This window comes from Trifolium pratense, linkage group LG6 (genome assembly GCF_020283565.1).
Source record: "Trifolium pratense cultivar HEN17-A07 linkage group LG6, ARS_RC_1.1, whole genome shotgun sequence".
Taxonomy (NCBI): domain Eukaryota; kingdom Viridiplantae; phylum Streptophyta; class Magnoliopsida; order Fabales; family Fabaceae; genus Trifolium; species Trifolium pratense.
In genome coordinates this window covers 1381969-1400261 of record NC_060064.1, presented here as the reverse complement: position 1 = coordinate 1400261, position 18293 = coordinate 1381969, and the positions used below count along the sequence as shown (strand labels likewise).

General features: G+C 34.9%; 3 protein-coding genes across 8 annotated transcripts; 1 reads left to right on the top strand and 2 right to left on the bottom strand.

Moving 5' to 3' along the window:
• The first annotated feature begins 1813 nt into the window (after positions 1 to 1813).
• On the top strand, positions 1814 to 5500 carry LOC123889663 (receptor-like protein kinase ANXUR1). The gene has a single exon (XM_045939100.1). The coding sequence runs from the start codon at positions 2328 to 2330 to the stop codon at positions 4962 to 4964; it is 2637 nt and encodes an 878-aa protein (XP_045795056.1). The 5' UTR covers positions 1814 to 2327; the 3' UTR covers positions 4965 to 5500.
• On the bottom strand, positions 5449 to 8907 carry LOC123889664 (renalase). Its single transcript, XM_045939101.1, has 8 exons — positions 8468 to 8907; positions 8104 to 8379; positions 7464 to 7590; positions 7233 to 7294; positions 6877 to 7104; positions 6481 to 6602; positions 6056 to 6194; positions 5449 to 5900 (listed from the first exon to the last, which is right to left on the bottom strand). Exons 1-8 carry the CDS (start codon positions 8789 to 8791, stop codon positions 5739 to 5741), a joined length of 1440 nt encoding a protein of 479 aa, XP_045795057.1. The 5' UTR covers positions 8792 to 8907; the 3' UTR covers positions 5449 to 5738.
• Positions 8908 to 10344: 1437 nt separating this feature from the next.
• Positions 10345 to 14829, bottom strand: LOC123889662 (protein WAVE-DAMPENED 2-like). 6 transcript variants are annotated; one of them, XM_045939099.1, is made up of 7 exons: positions 14599 to 14829; positions 12819 to 13302; positions 12200 to 12285; positions 11815 to 11905; positions 11613 to 11684; positions 11268 to 11378; positions 10345 to 10930 (listed from the first exon to the last, which is right to left on the bottom strand). In XM_045939099.1, exons 2-7 carry the CDS (start codon positions 13296 to 13298, stop codon positions 10655 to 10657), a joined length of 1116 nt encoding a protein of 371 aa, XP_045795055.1. In that variant the 5' UTR covers positions 13299 to 13302; positions 14599 to 14829; the 3' UTR covers positions 10345 to 10654. The 6 variants fall into 6 exon arrangements, with proteins under 6 accessions (XP_045795055.1, XP_045795052.1, XP_045795053.1 ...); XM_045939096.1 differs by having other exon boundaries at positions 11815 to 11908; positions 14599 to 14828; XM_045939097.1 differs by having other exon boundaries at positions 10345 to 10933; positions 14599 to 14827.
• Between the last annotated feature and the right edge of the window lie 3464 nt (positions 14830 to 18293).

The window sequence follows — 18293 nt, the reverse complement described above, 5'->3', positions numbered from 1 at the left end:
GCCACTAAAAATGAATGGCACTGTTTTATTGGTTGTGATGCAGGCAGCTTAAGAGGTTTGGAGAGAAACGGGAGATTGAGAGAAAATGGAGCAATATGTATGGAATGCACAAGGGTATGTAGAGCTGTTTTTTACATTATTGCAGGACCTAAACAGCGAAAGAATGACACGAACTGTCATGACGTTATGGATGATTTGGTGGAGACGCAATAAAAAATGTTGGCATGACAGTCTACCCTCAACCTCTGAAGTTAAACGACGAGCTAGAGAGTCTCTAGACGATTGGCTGCGGGTGTGTTGTCGACGAGAACATAACAACTTTAACGCTAGCAGAGTTGTGCAGCAAAATTGGACAAAACCACAGCAAGGAAGCTTTAAATGTAATGTGGATGCAGCATGCTATGTCACTGAAAATAGGTAAAGCATAGCAGCATGTGTACGTGATGCAGCAGGAAGATTTGTTAAGGCAATGACATCTCACTTTGTTGGCCAGCCAGAGGTGCAAGAAGCAGAAGTTCATGGACTCTTGATCACACTTCAATGGATACAACAACTTCAACTCAACAGTTCAAGGTTCAAAGGTTCAACTGGGTTGAACCAGGGCCGGATTTTCAACAGTTTTACAAATTTGGTCCTTTTATTTTAAAATCTGGCAGTTCCCTCCATCATATTTTTTAGTTAAAAATTAGTAATTTGATATGTTTTAGACATCATGGTATATATTATGATGATGGAAAAATATCAACATCAATAAAATTATACAAAAATTCTCTTATAAACATTATTTTATTTTATTTTTTGACAAAACTTATAAATATTATTTAAAACATATTGTATCACCATATTTTATTTTGTACAATTGAAATATTTTTCTTCAACTAACATGTCCTTTGTATCTTTTTATTGAATTAAAACTTATATTTTAATGTATGGTTTAGTGAAATTGGTAACTAACTTCAGATTTTTTATTAAAATGTCTTACAACTTTAATATATTGTATAATACAAGTTAAAAGATAAGTTCACAAGCCAGCATGTCTTACAACTCAGTTTAGAGAAGTATTTATATTTAATGTTTAATACGTTTCGACTAGAGTTATTTATCTTCGGTGGAGAGTACCTATGAGATTTTTTTTCATTTATTGTAATTTTAAATGTAATTAGAACTCTTGTTGTAAAAAATAAAATAAATAAAAAAACTCAAACAACTTTAATTTTAAAAGCAGATTTAAGACAAAAAATGAAAAATACCAGCTTAATTTTGAGAGCTCATTTATGTAACATAAGTTCAAAAATAACTTGGAATCCCAAAATAAGGAGGGCTAAACCTTTTTTTTTGGGTTACCATGATATTGGTACGGAGTTTCCACTACCGTTAGTGATGACTAATCACCGTTGGGGAACCTGTGGAGTACACAACGTGAGTTCTTCCATTCCAACCGAATTTTATCCATACACATGAGCCAAGAATCGAACCCCTGAGCACATGCTTAAGGGACCAAGACCCTTATTACTAGAACCAATTCATTGTTGGTAAAGGGCTAAACTTACCTTTAAAAATGCGCGTAAGATAGAGATAAAAATAAACATATATGATGTAAGACAACACAACTTTGGTCATTACCAATTCATTTTTATTGGACCCTCGGTATTAAGCAATTGATATGAAGAAAAAAAATCAACAGTACATAAGTGTTGCAAATAAATCACACACTGATAAACAATTAATTAGCAGCTAATATCAAACATGAACAGAGATATTGTTGCATATGCTTTCTTTATATATGTTATTATGAAAGTGTATGAGTTTTATGGTTGGGTGAAGTATCTTTTTAATTAATCTACCTCATATCAGTGTGTGTAATAATCAATGACAAAGCATGAACAAAGTAGTAGTTCATAAATTAATGACAAATCCAATGCTAATTATAGCCTAGGCTATCACATGTCAAATTCAAACCACTCTTGCAAGTTGTAACAAATGTAACTCATTCAATTACGGTGTTTCCTCCCAACCTCCCATTCTAATAGTATGGAAGAAACAAAACACCAAAATTGGAATTCATAACAAAAAAAACAAAAAATAAGTTTTTGTTTCTTTTCCTTCTAGGTAACCAACCTGGTTTGGTTCTTCCAACCCAGGTAGTTCTTTTGTTTGCTTGATCCTCCATGCTGTGTTAAAATGGATTAAAACAACAACCCTTCCATCAAAAGACAAAACAAAAACAAAAAAACAAATCAAGAAGCTTTTTTGGGGTACAGGAAAATCTTTCTTGTCTCACAAATTATAGCAATTTGTGACCAAGCTCTTTTCCTGTATGCCCCAACATGTATAGTTTCTCTTCAAACGTGCATAATATGCACACAAGTATATTGTTTTTTGTAGTTGGTATCTCTATTTTGTTGCATGGCATTCAAGGTGCATGGACAGAGGAGCCAGGTTCATTGATATTGGGTTGTGGGTTGGATGAAAAGGGAGCCAAAGATGATGATGGAAGACAATGGAGTCCTGATAATAAGTTCTTGGCAGCAGAAGCTGGTTCAATCACGTCTAAAGCCGCATACCAAGACCCTTCGCTGTCCGCTGTGGTTCCATACATGTCAGCTAGAGTTTTCACATCAGAAACAACATACAAATTTAATGTTAAACCTGATAAACGTTATTGGCTCAGGCTCCATTTTTATCCATCCCTTTATGGAAGTTACAACCCATTAGATTCATATTTCTCGGTGGCAGCAAATGGGGTTACCCTCCTCAGCAATTTCAGCGCTTACATCACTTGTGAGGCCCTATCACAGGCTTACATTGATAGAGAGTATTCCCTTGCTCCTTTGAATTCAGATACTTTGACTCTTACATTTAAACCTTCTGACAAACAACATGGAGCTTTTGCTTTCGTCAATGGCATTCAGTTGATCCCAATGCCCGAGTTGTTTGACTCTGCTGCATTGGTCGGGTATCCCGACCAAAACGTAGACGTCAAAACCATGAGTTTGCAAACCATGTTTAGACTAAACGTTGGTGGGCAGTATGTGTCTCCAGCCCAAGATTCTGGCCTTTCGAGGATGTGGTATGATGACACACCTTACTTATATGGTGCATCCACCGGTGTCACCAACCAAGCTTCCAAGAATGTCCGAATCACCTACCCAAACATGCCACAATACATTGCTCCTGAAACTGTCTACTCCACATCAAGATCAATGGGAGGTGATAAGAACGTTAACATGGGATACAACCTCACGTGGGTTTTCGAAGTTGATCCAAATTCTATGTACCTCGCGAGGTTGCATTTTTGTGATTATTATTATTCCAAGGTCAATGAGATTGTTTTCAATATCTTTGTCAACAATCAAACTGCACAGGCTCAAGCTGATGTTATTGCGTGGACAGGAGGTAAAGGCATGGCAACTTACAAGGATTTTGTGGTGTATGTCCAAGACGGTGAGGGGGCCGAGCAACTTTGGCTTGCACTGCATCCAGCACCTGAGACAATGCCAGAGTACTATGATGCCATACTCAATGGGGTAGAGATATTCAAGCTTAATGACACGGACTTGTCTGGCCCTAATCCTCAGCCTTCAGACATGCTTCTCGAAGATCAAGCAAAGGAAACGGGTTTCCAAACACACAGATCATATGATAAGAAAGCTGTCATTGGGGGAGCTGCTGGAGGTGCTGCAGGTGTTGCCTTTATGGCAGCAATATGCGTTGCTGTTTACCACAAGAAGAAAAGAGTTCCAGCGGCAGGGTCAGGGGGAGCCACACACACAAGTTGGCTTCCCATCTATGGAAATTCACACACAAATGGCAGTAAATCCACGTCCGGGAAGAGCATGGCCAGCGCAAACCTCGCTGCCATGGCTCAAGGTTTGTGTCGCTATTTTTCCTTGCAAGAGATAAAGCAAGCAACCAAAAATTTTGATGAGTCCAACGTTATTGGGGTTGGTGGATTTGGAAAGGTTTACAAGGGTGAAATTGATAACGGAGTGCTAGTGGCAATTAAGAGGTCAAATCCACAATCAGAACAAGGAGTCAATGAGTTCCAGACTGAGATAGAGATGCTTTCTAAGTTGAGACACAAGCATTTGGTGTCCTTGATTGGATTTTGTGAGGAAGATGATGAGATGTGCTTGGTTTATGACTACATGGCTCTTGGAACCTTTAGGGAACATTTGTATAAGGGCACCAAGCCTTTAAACATTTTAACGTGGAAGCAAAGATTAGAGATCTGCATTGGTGCTGCAAGAGGACTTCACTACCTTCACACAGGTGCCAAGTACACCATTATTCATAGAGATGTCAAAACAACAAATATTCTATTGGATGAAAACTGGAATGCCAAGGTATCAGATTTTGGGTTGTCAAAAACTGGTCCAGACTTGAATGCTGCTGGCCATGTTAGTACTGTGGTGAAGGGTAGTTTTGGCTACTTGGATCCCGAGTACTTTAGGAGGCAACAGTTGACTGAAAAGTCTGATGTCTACTCATTTGGGGTCGTCCTCTTTGAAGCCCTTTGTGCCAGGCCTGTTCTGAATCCTAGTCTTCCAAAAGAACAAGTTAGTCTTGCGGAATGGGCACTGCTCTGCAACCAAAAAGGAACGCTAGAGGATATTATTGACCCCAATCTCAAGGGAACAATAAATCCAGAAAGTTTGAAGAAGTTTGTGGACACGGCTGAAAAGTGTTTGTCTGATCATGGAACTGATCGTCCCTCCATGAATGATCTGTTGTGGAATCTAGAATTTGCTCTCAACCTGCAAGAAAACAAGGATGGTTCAACTAACTCTGCATCTCGAACTGATGAAAATGAGTTTGAAGAAATAAACTTAGGAGACAACGAAATGGCAAAACATTATAAGAACCTGAGCCTTGGAAGTCAGCATGACCTTAGCCAAGATTCTGAATCCAGTGAGAGTCCGACTAAAATTTTCACAGAACTTGTTAGTTCAAAAGGGCGATGAATAGAAATTCTCTTGATTCTTGTTTTACTATAGGTTTTGATGGAAGGCATGGATTTCAAGCAAATAAAACCTACCTATTAGCATTGTTTCGAAGTACATAATGCTTCTATTGCTTGTACTTTGTTGACTTTCTATTAAATATTATTTACTCTGTCAAGTTTAGTGTATACAAAATCTGAATATCGTCCATGCCATGTATCTACATTCTACAGTTTTGTATACAAAGCATTCAGGTTGCTTGTTGCTTGACAAAAATTATATATACCATTACTTTATCCGTGTATTAGTTTGCTTGGATATGTTCAAGTTTATTTATATTATGTACAAAAAATGCTGTCTAAAACTGGAAAGAATTTCACCATGGAAATGTGAGGAATAAGAAGCTTGGTTTCTGATTTTGAAGACAAAACCTACACTCTACAGTTTCTAACGATTCAAATTTTGTTTCTCAAACCTGAAATTTTAAAAGGACAACAGCTTTTAATGGATGAAAAAGAGAACTACTAATTTCTTAAAATTTCATTCCCAAATTCCCAATAATAAAATAATGTCACTGTCTCTTTCTTTCGAAGAGGCAAGTAAGTTACAACTTCTGTCAATAAGTGTAGCTGTTGAGGGGTATAAGGCCCCTTTCCCTCCAACGGAGAGTTTGAGTTTCAAGTTAAATATTCCCTTGAGACCACTGATGTTACTTTCAGGGGAATTCCCTTTGCATGGGTATGACAGTGAATCTTCTGTTACCAAAGGGGAGACCTACTTTATGAGCACCATAGCCTACTTGGCAAGTTCATATACTTGGGCTTCATTCATCTTTCCTTCTGACCCCAGACCTGGGAATTGTCCAATATCATGGCCTTCCAGTGGTTGAAAGTCATGATTCAAACCAACAGCAAACTGTCCAGGGTCAGCTCCGGGACTTTGGATATAGTCTGCAATCTGTGGCAAAATGTCCAAACACCATTTTGAACAACAAAAGGACATTGTGGTAAAACTGAATTACTAATGGTGAAGGTGCCCAATTAGAAAAAAATAAAAAAAAATTGTGGCGAACAAACCACACAATTGACTGATCAAAGTGAAAGGAAACATACATGGTTAGCTAGAGCAATTCCACTTAATACTGCTGCCTCTATATTAGAACCTAGCAGCCAATCACCACATATCCCAGCCCTTCCAAGGGGATCAAATATGCAAGGAACTCCAGGTGTGTTAGTTGGAAGAGCTGCACCCCTGCAATCTCAGAATAATATAGGTTTCAATGATTTAAGTTTACTTACAATGTTTAGAGAGCATATTAAATATTAGCCCATACAGTTTGTTGACAACACAAACTGTCGCTGAATACTATCACACAAGAAATACTCCTACTCAGGGAGCACATGTATTAACATTTTGATGTCAAGCACTGTGCTTGTGAGAAGTCACAAATGATAAGAAAATTATGTAAGCCCAACATGATCAAAACCATAGCAAGAGGACATTTCAAAGCAACTGATGCTGATAATTTGACTCTTACCATAGTTGGAGCTTCGTATAAAAAGGTTTAGGAAGTGACCCTTTAGATAATCCGAGGGCAGCCTCAACACCCTCTAGCATGCCTTCCTTTACCCTTGTTGCTGTAGCCGTAGGGATATTTTCCTGATAAATAAAATGTGGCTCACATTTCAGTTATTAAAAGTGCTAATCATTGCATGCAATACACGATGAATGAAAATGCAAAGGCTATCATAATTTGTATAAATTAATCAAATACCTTGTAAGTGTGATTCTCGGTAAGGTAATTATGTATCAATACCATTATGCTACTCTATACCTTCCAAAAACATCTAAAGCAACCCCAAAACCAATCTACACTCAGGAAACTAATTTCTATATGATAATAACATACTGCTTTGAAAATTTAACTACCTACCTGTGGAACCTTGTTCTGTTTTCCGTAAGCAGCAGTGCTTAGAAAGGTCCAACAGTTAGGACCATCACTTGGGGAAGCTAATAGTTTCTTAGTATTATTGGCCATCCATGACACTGAATCAATTCCTCTCACAAAAGCTCCTTCAAAAGGAACTTCTGTCGTCCCTGGAAAAGGAAGAGGGTCCTCAAATGCTGCTAGAAGGGCCCATATTGAACTCAACTCCAACCTCTAAGACAATGGATAGTACAACAGAAACAAGAAGCGCTATGAGTGTGAATACAATAGTAGATAAAACTAAAAATAGAGTACTAGTTTATCAAGTCAAATGAACGGGAAATGAAATGTCCTGGACTGACCTTCATTTGTTTTGCAATTAATGGCAAACCCGATGTCATAAGCAAGCGGTTTGCACATTTTCCTGTTGGCAAACAGAGCAATAGTTACTGAAGAAGCCATAAGTCAGATGACTATTTACATGTAAAAACTACATGTCAATAACAGTGTAGAAACTGAAAGATTAGAATGTAGAAACAGAATTTGAACAATATTATTTTGAAAGAGAAAAAATTAACACACTACCAAGTTACCATTGTGTGCAACAACAATTGCATCAAACTTCCCACAAGGTTTCCCATTTTCACTCAAGTGCCACATTCCATTAAATGGCTCCAATTTACTGATCCAGCGCGGTCTCTCAACATTCACCAAGCGAGTCTGCACAAGAATCAGATTCTTTACTCCAAATAACAAGGGTAATCACAGCGAAAAATCCAAAATCTAAGAACAATAGCAGCAAACAGAAGTTATAAGAACTTATTCGTAAGTGAAAACCATATCAAGCACCTTTTATAAAGAGAAAATGAGCATTTTGGTGCCTCAAATTGCAATGGTTGAGCAATGTAATCACGAAATATTAAATTAGTCCCTTAAATTAAATAATATTAATCACTTTAGTCTCTCTTTAGTAACTAATAAAAGACCTACATACTAATTTCAATAGTGTCTTGCTGCATCAAGACAAATATATAACCTTTAAAATTGTGGTTCTAAATCTAGACAAATGACTAGATTGACTAACGTTGTTCAATTTAAGAGACTAATAAAATGTAATTCCGTAAATTTAAGGATGATTTGAAGAACTAAAATGCAAATTTACTCCTTTTCATAAAATATAAATCAATCCTAATTCCAAAATTCACCACTATGAGCATGATAATGAGGAACAACCTCGGATAGTAACGAATCAGCAAGGAAGCGCATTCCATTAGTAGCTATATATCTCGGAGGAGAGGGTAAAAATGGAAGAAATTCACCACCATTGTGAAGTTCCCCTACAGTACCCTTCCATTCTCGAACCAAACCTTTATCCAACCAAGCATTAACAAGTTCAGCGAAACGAGAATCATTGACAGTAAAAAATTGAGCAGCATGGTCAAAAATCAAAGGATTATTATTAGCATCAATAACCCTTGTTCCTAATCTTCCTCCTAAACCATGAATACCCTGAACATAAACGACGTTAGTTAGGTTACGTTTATATCAGAACCAAACGAAACGGTAAAGTAAGTATAGAGAGTAGTGAGTGACTAACGGTGTCGAAAACGGTGGAGCGAATTCCGCGTTTGTCTAAGAAAATGGCGCAAATGAGACCGGCGATGCCACCGCCGATTATGGCAACGACTGATTCGTCGGAGAAAGGGGCGGTGAAAGTGACTTGTTCTTGTTGGAAGGTTTTTTTGAGAATTGATTTTCTAGAAGTTCCGTAGGATTTTCTGCGGGGTTTGGAGGTAGACGGAGGTTTTTGCGGTTTTTGCATTCTCACCGTGCTAAGTGTTGATGCACGGTGGCTACGGTTACTGAAGCATGGTGCTGTTGGTGGTAATAATTTCCATGTTTTGATGTTCAGAGCAAACATGGTTTATGGTTTTGGAGAGAGAGAGAGAGAGAACACTAAACCCAGATTTTTCATTCAAGTCAAGCTTAGTTAGTTAGTTATGGTTATGGATAAATCTTCCTATCCGTTATTTCTTTTTCCCAGTAAAATAAACGGTCTTACGATGTGGATATATGAAATAATCGGGATTTGAACTTCTGCCTCCTCCATATAAAATGTAATGTCTCTTTGTCATCAACTGAGCTAAACTCATGAGACGATTTATATTTAATTTAATGTTGAAAAATAAATTTGTACTTGGGACCTGACTTATTTAATTTTGCGCATTAGACAAAGTGTTAAATTAAATGTGATTATAAACAAGAAAAAATAATAATAATAAAATAAATTAGGTTTAATTAATAAAATGGTCCCTTAAAGACATTTTTTGTTTCAGATTGGTCCCTTAAAGAAAAAAAGGTCCACATAGGTCCCTTAAAGAAAAAAAAGTCTGAATAGGTCCCTTAAAGACATCTCCGTTAATCAGTTTGGTCCCTAAAAAGAGGTCTAAATAGGACCAAACTGATTAACGGATATGTCTTTAAGGGACCTATTCGGACCTTTTTTTCTTTAAGGGACCTATTTAGACATTTTTTTCTTTAAGGGACTAATATGAAACCAAAAATGTCTTTAAGGGACCATTTTATTAATTAAGCCTAAAATAAAATAAATGTTTAAGAGATCAACTGTTTAAAAAGGTTTGAGATACTTCGTGTATGTAATTTATGCAATTGCAGGCAACCGTTGTCATGGAGTATGATTTTTATACTACTAAAGGGTGCTGCTGAGATACTCTTAGTTTAAGAGGCATGTTATCTAAACACGTTCTTGCTGACAAAAATACGACATCTTAACATAAAAAAGACTATGCACGCAAATCGGTAAGCATAATATATTATTAAAAAATGAAAATCAGTATATTTGTCCAACTTGCGTTCAAAAACTGTGTTTAGGTAACATTTCTGTTAGTTTAATGATCCTTACATTAATTTTCTCTCCTGTTCCGCATTGCAATTTACAATGACCAAACTTACTTCTATTTTTCTTTTTCATTCATTGCTGAACATATCATATTTTCAATTCCACTGTATTTTTCGCACGTAATCTACAATTATTGACATAGAAATGCTAATATCACACTTAATTAAAGTGTTAAGAGGTAAACAACATGTAGCCGGTTTGAAGGTTTAAAATTTGAATGAGGTAGACCAATGAATGAGGGTGTGTCAAAAAGAGTGTGTCAAATGGTGTATACTCAGCATTCCTCTAATTGACCAAACACATTTCAAATCTTTGATGAGTTTTCTTCAACATCCATGCAGACAAATATGTCGTCCACGGTATAAATAATAAATAATAGACAAACATTTCCAACTCCTTTTATATCAGTTGGGGAACTATTACATGGCAGAAATATCAACATGATCATTATGTGTTCTAGTAACAACACCGGATCCAGCTCCTTTTAGTTACCACCAAATAGAGTCAGACACACACTCATCAGGACACTAATACTGGTTAAATTAGTTATAGGATCCTACAAAAAAGGAATATATTTCATATAATTTTCCCTTGCAAAGTCCTTAAACAATCTGGGGCATTTAAATTTCGTACATATAACTTACATCAATAACTATTTTTTATATATATAATAAAATGATGTGTGCCAATATAACATACAAAACATATACACTTCAAGTTAAAAAGAAACCGCTTAAAAATGTCAGTCCAGATTAAAAGAAAATAAGGCCGTCTCTTCTGCAAGCATCCCATTTGATGTGACCAGGAAAGTTTAAGGCTATTTTCCTCTCAACCGGAAGGTCAGTAAGATCTTTTGAAAGCTTATTATTGAACTGATATGTCTGCATTTGTCTGCTCGGTGATTTCAGGAGGAGCTATTTTGGTTTCCTTATCCAGTTTGGTCCGCTCTTTGGTTTTGCAAGCACCATTGTTGTTACGTCCAGCAACCAGGTCCTTATTTTTTTGGGTACTAGACCCATTTTTAAGGTTACTGTTAAAGCTGTGACGTACTCGAGTGCAAACTTCTGGAGATGAGTTGATAGCGTCACCACAGCTCTTTCTCCGAGATAGTTTTGGTGACTTGGGGCAAGTCAGTGGAGGCTGCTATAAAAGCAAAAGAATGAAGAGTTTTAGTTTTCCTCATTAGCATGTCAATAAAATTACAAAGACAATGATATGAGGAGTTTCATGAATGCACATACAAATTTGTGAGCAAGAAACATTACTGGACTCGGAAAACAATAACTCATAGTACTACAGCCATGTATACTACGGTCAAATTTGCATTCCTGACATTGTCAAGCACTCTAAAATTCCTATTATACTGTATTTTATTCCTTCAGTCTATTCGTGCAAATTATGAAATTCTCAATGGCAATTTCATGTTCATCCTCAGACTTGGAAAAAAAGACTGATGGAAAAGAGAAAGACTGAGTACCTTCTTGAGTTCCTTCTTAGGGGGAGGCGCCTCATAGTAGAAGCTTGGTACTGGTTTTGCTTTAATGACCAAGTTCTTTCTCAACTGCTTAAGTGCTGCGTCTTCCTCTTCCTACACAGGTTATAATTGCAGAAACAGTATAGTTATTTAATCAATTCAACATGTAAAGTGTAGACTAAGATGATAAACAAAAAATAACCATGTACATGATCTTAAAACAGAACCTTGGCTTAAGCAGCTAGATGTTTCTAGAACGAGGAAGAATGGAAAGAAAAAAAGTAAAGAAGAGAAATTAAAAGATGTACATCCATATTAGATGTTTCTATGAGAGAAAGGGTGCAGTACCTTTTTCCTTGCCTCATACTGGAGTCTTTCCTCTTCCAGGGCTCGATTTTTCTCCTCTAACCTCATATAGAACTGGATAGATAAATCAGGGTGATAAGAGCAACAAACAATAATTAGATTTATCTAATATGATAATAATACTAAGTAGGAAACACAATCAACCTCAGAATACACATTGTTAAAGGTTTAATAAGAAAAGTACCTCCTTTCGTTTCTCTGCACGTTCATAGATTCTAAATGTAGGGGCTGTACCTACAGTTACCTTAGGCTTGGAAGTGCGTGCAGATGCAACGCTGCTATTTATGGTTAAAGAATAAATGAGAATAACTGTCTTATATTTAAATATAAGTAAAACTTGAGTTAGGACCCTCCCCATTTTCTCTCTCTCCATTTTCCCTCTCCATTACTATAGTTTTGAAGAGTTTTGAAGTGTATAGAAAATAATTGGACCCACCAAATGTCATCTTATTATATTTATATTCCCAAACCTGGGAGAAATTGAGAGGTGAAAAATGGAGAGGATCTTGACCCCTAAAACTTGGTCTGTCCAAAATAAAACCATCAAAATGTTAAAGTTTTGAGGATACGAGGAAGCATTAGACCAATTGTCTTCATCATCATGGTGCTTCTTATCATGTTGTGCAAGCTTCCTTGGTGACAAAGGTGAGTTCGGCTGAAAAATCAAAAAGAATTTTTCATTTCAGTAGTCTCATAAAATTCATTCACTCACCCACTCCCAGACAAAAATCACAAAATATGCAATTAAAAAGCCACCTTAGAAACCTTGAGTCATATAAGAAGGTAAGCTACGTCTTCTACTTCTACCACATAATTTCTACCAAATGAGTCATTTAATTTAAACTAACCCAGTGCAGGGATATGTGACTGTGAGCATTTATACCACGGATTCTTAAATTTGACCTTTGAAAGGAGTCTCATAACATAATAACATATTTAAATGGTGGCAGGAGGAGGGAAAACAACCTCAGTAGTATGACAAACATGTATCATGTGAACCAACAAAACAAGTGGATCGTAGTTCTGTTTTTTTTTTTTTTAACAAAGTAGATCATAGTTTTGTTACTCTCTAAAAGCTTCACTTTCTCATTTTGTCGCGGGAAACAACTCAACTTAACAACTTCAATGCAGAAGACTTGACTCAGTTCTCAGAAGAACTCATACAAATTTAAGCTTATGACACAATACCTGTGAGCTCTTTGAGGAACTTGGTGAGTGGATATTGTTAGCCTTTGGTGACAAGTTCTGATCATCTGCAACAGCTTCAGTCTCAACAGTCTGTGTGTGGGTAACATGCTTTTCAGTAGCCTGATCAGATTGCTGTGGAGCAGAGGGGCTTGTATGCTCTTCATCCACTGGAATTGCTATTGCAGCGGGTGAACTAACTTCTTTATCGTCGTCCATCTTCTGTTCTTCAGATTTCTCATTCTTCTCTTCGGACAAACCAGCATTTAATTGTGTGCTTTTGGCACTCAAAACATCTTTTTTCTCATGATGTTTCTCGGAAAAAGAATTACCTTCAGCAGCTTCCTTTATCTCATGATCCATTGCTTGAACCATTGCTGCAATTTTTGGAGAAACACGCACTCTTTCACTAAAACTACCATTTGAAGCTAGACCGTTTGCCTTCTTCTCCATGACCTGTATGCCAGTGACTTCCCTTCCCATTAAGCTGCGAGGTATAAGTTACATGGTAGGAAACAAAACACTTAGAGTAAGAGGTTGATGTTAAAGAAGAAAAACAACGTGCAAAGATGAATTTTAAATGTTTTCTAGGAACAATAATATATTGATATGATTAATATACAAGCATTTCCCTAGTGGGAACAATAATATATCAAGAAGATCAATATAGAAGCATTCTGCAACCACAGGAACATATTTCGTCTACAAGCCTAAAATATGATATGCATTATCAATGCCAAAGCAAAAAGATGAAGCAAAAAACTCCAGTCTTGACAATTCAATTCTACGTGGATTGTTGATTGGTTTTATTTACATCTAATTTCGGTCATCAATGTAACCAAACTACGCTCTCTATTGACACACTCACAAACACGGGCTATACACACGATTCTCTAAAGTGCCAAAACTAATTCACCAATATTTTTTCACCCTAAATCTAGAAAGATAGCAATGAAAAAGAAAAACATGGTGGAGAAAGATACAAAGTTTTAAAATATATAAAAAAGAGCAAATATAAAAGCAAAGAAATAGAACAAAGGTATTTTTCTTTTTAAACAAAAAATACACAGGATGAAGGTACAAATATCAAATAAATTCCTACACGAATTTAAATTTAAATTGATATTATAAATGAAACAATATTTAAGACTATGAATTATAAGTGTCGGTGTCGGACGACGACGCCGGGACACACCTAATCCGAGGAGTGTCTGTGCTTCATATATTTAAGATATTGATTTTAAGATATTCTCCATATGAAATCCAGAGAGCTAAAAACTTCAAGCAATGATTTCAAAACAGATATTAAAAATTTCAATAGAATTTGGTAAGCAAATGTTATTTCTTCCCATTAAGTTTAGAATTATTAACAGGTATAGAAGACCCTGAAAGCCTCTTTTTGGGACAGCAAAAAGGCCTTATAAGTTATCTTTTGTCCCACACCAAAAGAGGATTAGGACCAGCATGAGACTACCCTACTTTCAAAAGGAAAAATGCTATTCTAGCATGATCTCTTTTCATATGATACAAATTTTTATACAAATTCGAACATTTTATCAGCCTCTCTTAAAACATCAAAAAATAATCCAAAAAAAATAAAAATAATTTGTTTTCACGTGGAATAGGGTAACAGAAGCATGCATTGCAAACATTAATGGAACATTAGAAAAATTGAAAAAATTAATAGAACATTAGCAAATTAAAACGCGATTAGAATAGATCTTTAAAGAGAAGCACATTGCAGAGATTGAAAGAGGAATGAATGGGGAAGAAACGAACGAACCGGAATCTGCGTTGATGCTGTTGAGCTCCGATCTGATAAGATCTCGAGCTGTGTTTTGTTTTTGTTTTTTTGTTTCTTAATCTCTCTGGTGTGTGAAAGAAATCTAATAATCGGAGATTAATTATGTATGATAATCCTTTAGTTTAGGGGAGATTTAAGTTTATAATTAAAAAATAATACATACGTGTGTTGATTAGTTTGTAAATGGTTATATATAGAATGTGTGAGGTGAGTTATTTCATTCTCCTCGTTGGGTTTTTTAATTCTTGTGTGGATTCTGACGTGTTAAAGATGGGAACAGAATTTCCTGCAGTAAAACTTTCACGCAGTTTCACGCAGTTTTGGATCTCAGCCGTCCGATCATAAATGAATGGTTCAGATTACAAACAGTTGATTTTAGTAATATATAATCTGGACCGTCCGATTTTAATCTAACGGCCGAGATCCAAAACTGCGTCAAACTGCGTGCAAAATGGACCGCAGCAAATCCAGATCCAAAACTAACCCTCAAACTAGATTAAATTGGTGGTGAAAAAAGAAATATTAACCGAATATATGACATTTCGGTCAAATGAAAAACACCTTTTATGGTTGGTCAAATTCTTCAAAAAAAAAGTTTCACTTTCACCCAAGATTTGATGATTTCAATCTAATCTTTGGGAGGAGGCAGGCAAAATGTGTACCATTCAAGAGTATAGGTCGGTCCCTCCCTTTGCTAAGCTCCATGAATTCCAATTTTGATATCAATATTTCTATAAACTATGTCGAACATTACGTAACTGTAAAAATTAATCTCTTGAATTATGTGAGGTCTAAATAGATTATAAATAGTTCATAAGTCCTGGTTTAATTGATAAAATATATCGAAATTGTTAGGCCGGACGTTATGTCTGGAGTTCGAACCTCTCGCTTCATCGCTTGTGGGTGAGTTTATAATGACTTTGTCATTTCGTTTATCAACCCCAAAAAAAATGTATGACAAACTCTCTCTAAAGAATTTTAACATTGTTGCATGTCCAAATTAACGAACGAACTCAAAACTTTAGTTAAGCTATAAGAGACATGCATTATCTCATTTAAGAGGTCTTTAATTTGCACCTCATACCTTAAAGATGAAACGACTAATTATCAAATTCCCTATTTTCATATATTATTTTCTTTTTTATGTAAATTTTTCTTATTCCCTTTGTCCCAATTTTTTTTGTCATTTTAAAATTTTACACGTAGAATAATAAATATTGTATTGATAAGTTAAGTCATTTTTTATTTTTTACTCCAATTTATTAAGAAAGAAAATAATTCATTTAATAGATACTTTCCCTTTTGCAAGGATACAAATATTATAACTTCATTAATTATAAAAAAAATTTACACAAAATTATAAATAAAAATTATTAAAAGCAAAATTTTGAGATAAAAGTATGAAAAATGCTAAATTGTATCCCCGGACGTTAGTTAAGCATACTAATGTGAAAGTTTTATTTTAAAATTTGTGCATTTAATACCTTAAAAACATAAAAAGTTGATTTTTTTTTTTAGCATTAACTTTATCTTTAATTTTTTTTAGTATGTTTAGCAAATGTTCCAAAAGTAGCTGTTTAACATAATTATAATGATCCGTTTGGTTGGAAAAAGAAAATCAATTAATAAACTTAGTGGGCGTTTGTTATAGCTTATTTTAGAAGAAAAAAAACACTTTTTTTATAAAAATAATCACTTTAAATTGATTTGCGTCTGTTTGTTACAGATTTTTAAAATAATCAGAAGCTAAAAATAATCAGAAAACAGCTAAACATCAGAAGATAGTAAGAGTAGCTTATAAAATAATAGATTTTTTTTAGAAAAGAAAAAAAAATATTAAATAAAAAAAATTATTTGTAATTAAAAAAATCACTTTTATATTATTTTATTTTAAAAAAGTGATTTTTATTATCTTACATCAAAATAACTAATTTTTTAATCGAACAGACTTTTAAACCAAATCTTACTCTAAATTTATTCGGCCATTTCCATATTTTCCTTTTCCACTTTATTTCTTTTAAATCAAACATACCCTAAAAATGAAAGGACCAGAATGGAGGAAAGTCCTTCATAAATCTTAACAATGCTCTTACCGGTGATATGTAAAATCCTGCCTAATAGTAACATTGACTTTTTAGTTATACAATCCCAATAAGGAATTGATTGTGAGCCAACGTGGTTTTATGTTTCTACAATAAAAGTCCTTTCAACTAAGGACGTGGTGTGGGGTCATTGGTTCTGCCCCAAAACATAAGTGATAAAGTCTATTGTTTTTTCTTTTGCCGTCTCAATCTTTTTGGATTTTTTTTCTTCATCTTTTTCTTAATCCATGTCCAATATTTAAATCAACTTATAAACTTATCGATTCAAATAATCTTTTTCTTAATCCATATCCAATTACTTTTTTCATCTTTTTCTTAATCCATATAGAATTACTTCTTTTTTTTAATGGAGAAAAAAAAACCAAACTCCAAATACATGTTCATAATGAAGTTTTGATCCGATAATGTCGACAAATTATTATAATCCTGACTAATTAAAGATAAATTTGGTGGTTTCCGTGAGTTTAACTCAGTTAGCAAGGACATCGTAGACAGAAGTTATGGTTCGAATTTCTGATACTCCATTTATTCACCTGAATTTTCTACTTATAAAAAATATGAAATTGGTGATTATTATTGTTTAAAAGAACAAAGTATTTTAATTTTTATTCCAAAAAATATTGTATGACTAGAACATATAGTAGGTATTGGATCCCACATATCAACTTGCAAGTTGCTAGCCATCAATTCATTAACCTTTATTTTAAAGTTGCGGGTATCAATGTTCTTTCTTCCTCTTTGTTATGGATTATCATCATAAAGAAAGTGACTAATCACACTTAAAAAGACTTTGTGGATTCATTCAAATTGTTCCACACGGAATTGAACATTGGAATGAATCAAATCAAATTTATTTTGGACCTACAACTTCTCCATGCGTGGAAAATGGAAGTACACATTATTACATGAAGGGTCCATAATCTATATAATCTCATAAAGCAAACCAAATTTAATTAAGAAGGTGAATGGAACTTCTATTTCAAGATAAATACTCCTAATTTATATTTATATTTATGATGTAGGGGGATTTCTTCTGTATTTTATTATTTTAGTTAGATTTAGTTTTATTATATTTTAGGTTGATTCCTTATTTTTATATTTCACCTAGGTTAGTTATTTTTATATTTTAGGTAGATTTGTAATTTTTATTTAGCTAGGTTTGTTATTTTTATTTTTACAATCTTTTAGGAGATTTGTTAATTTTATTTTCCACTCCTATTTAAGCTAAATTATTGTAGCCTTGAAGGCAGTTTTTGATTCAATAAAAATATTCGAGTTTTATCTCAACTTTCGGTGGACTCTGAAACCCTATTTTGACAAGTTTGTGTTTGCGGCTTGTTTTTATCCATTAGGTTTAGCATTTTGCTAACCTAGCGCTTTCGTACTGCGTCAGTTGGTATCAGAGCAGGTTTCTCCTGTTCTTTTCTAACGTGATCAGATGGGAGATCAACCAGTGACGAAAGCAGAGTTTTACGGTGCCATGACGGCTTTAACCGCGGCCATCACAGCTCTGACAACACAGGTGACAACGTTATCCAACAACAACCGAAACTACAACAGCAATAGAAACAA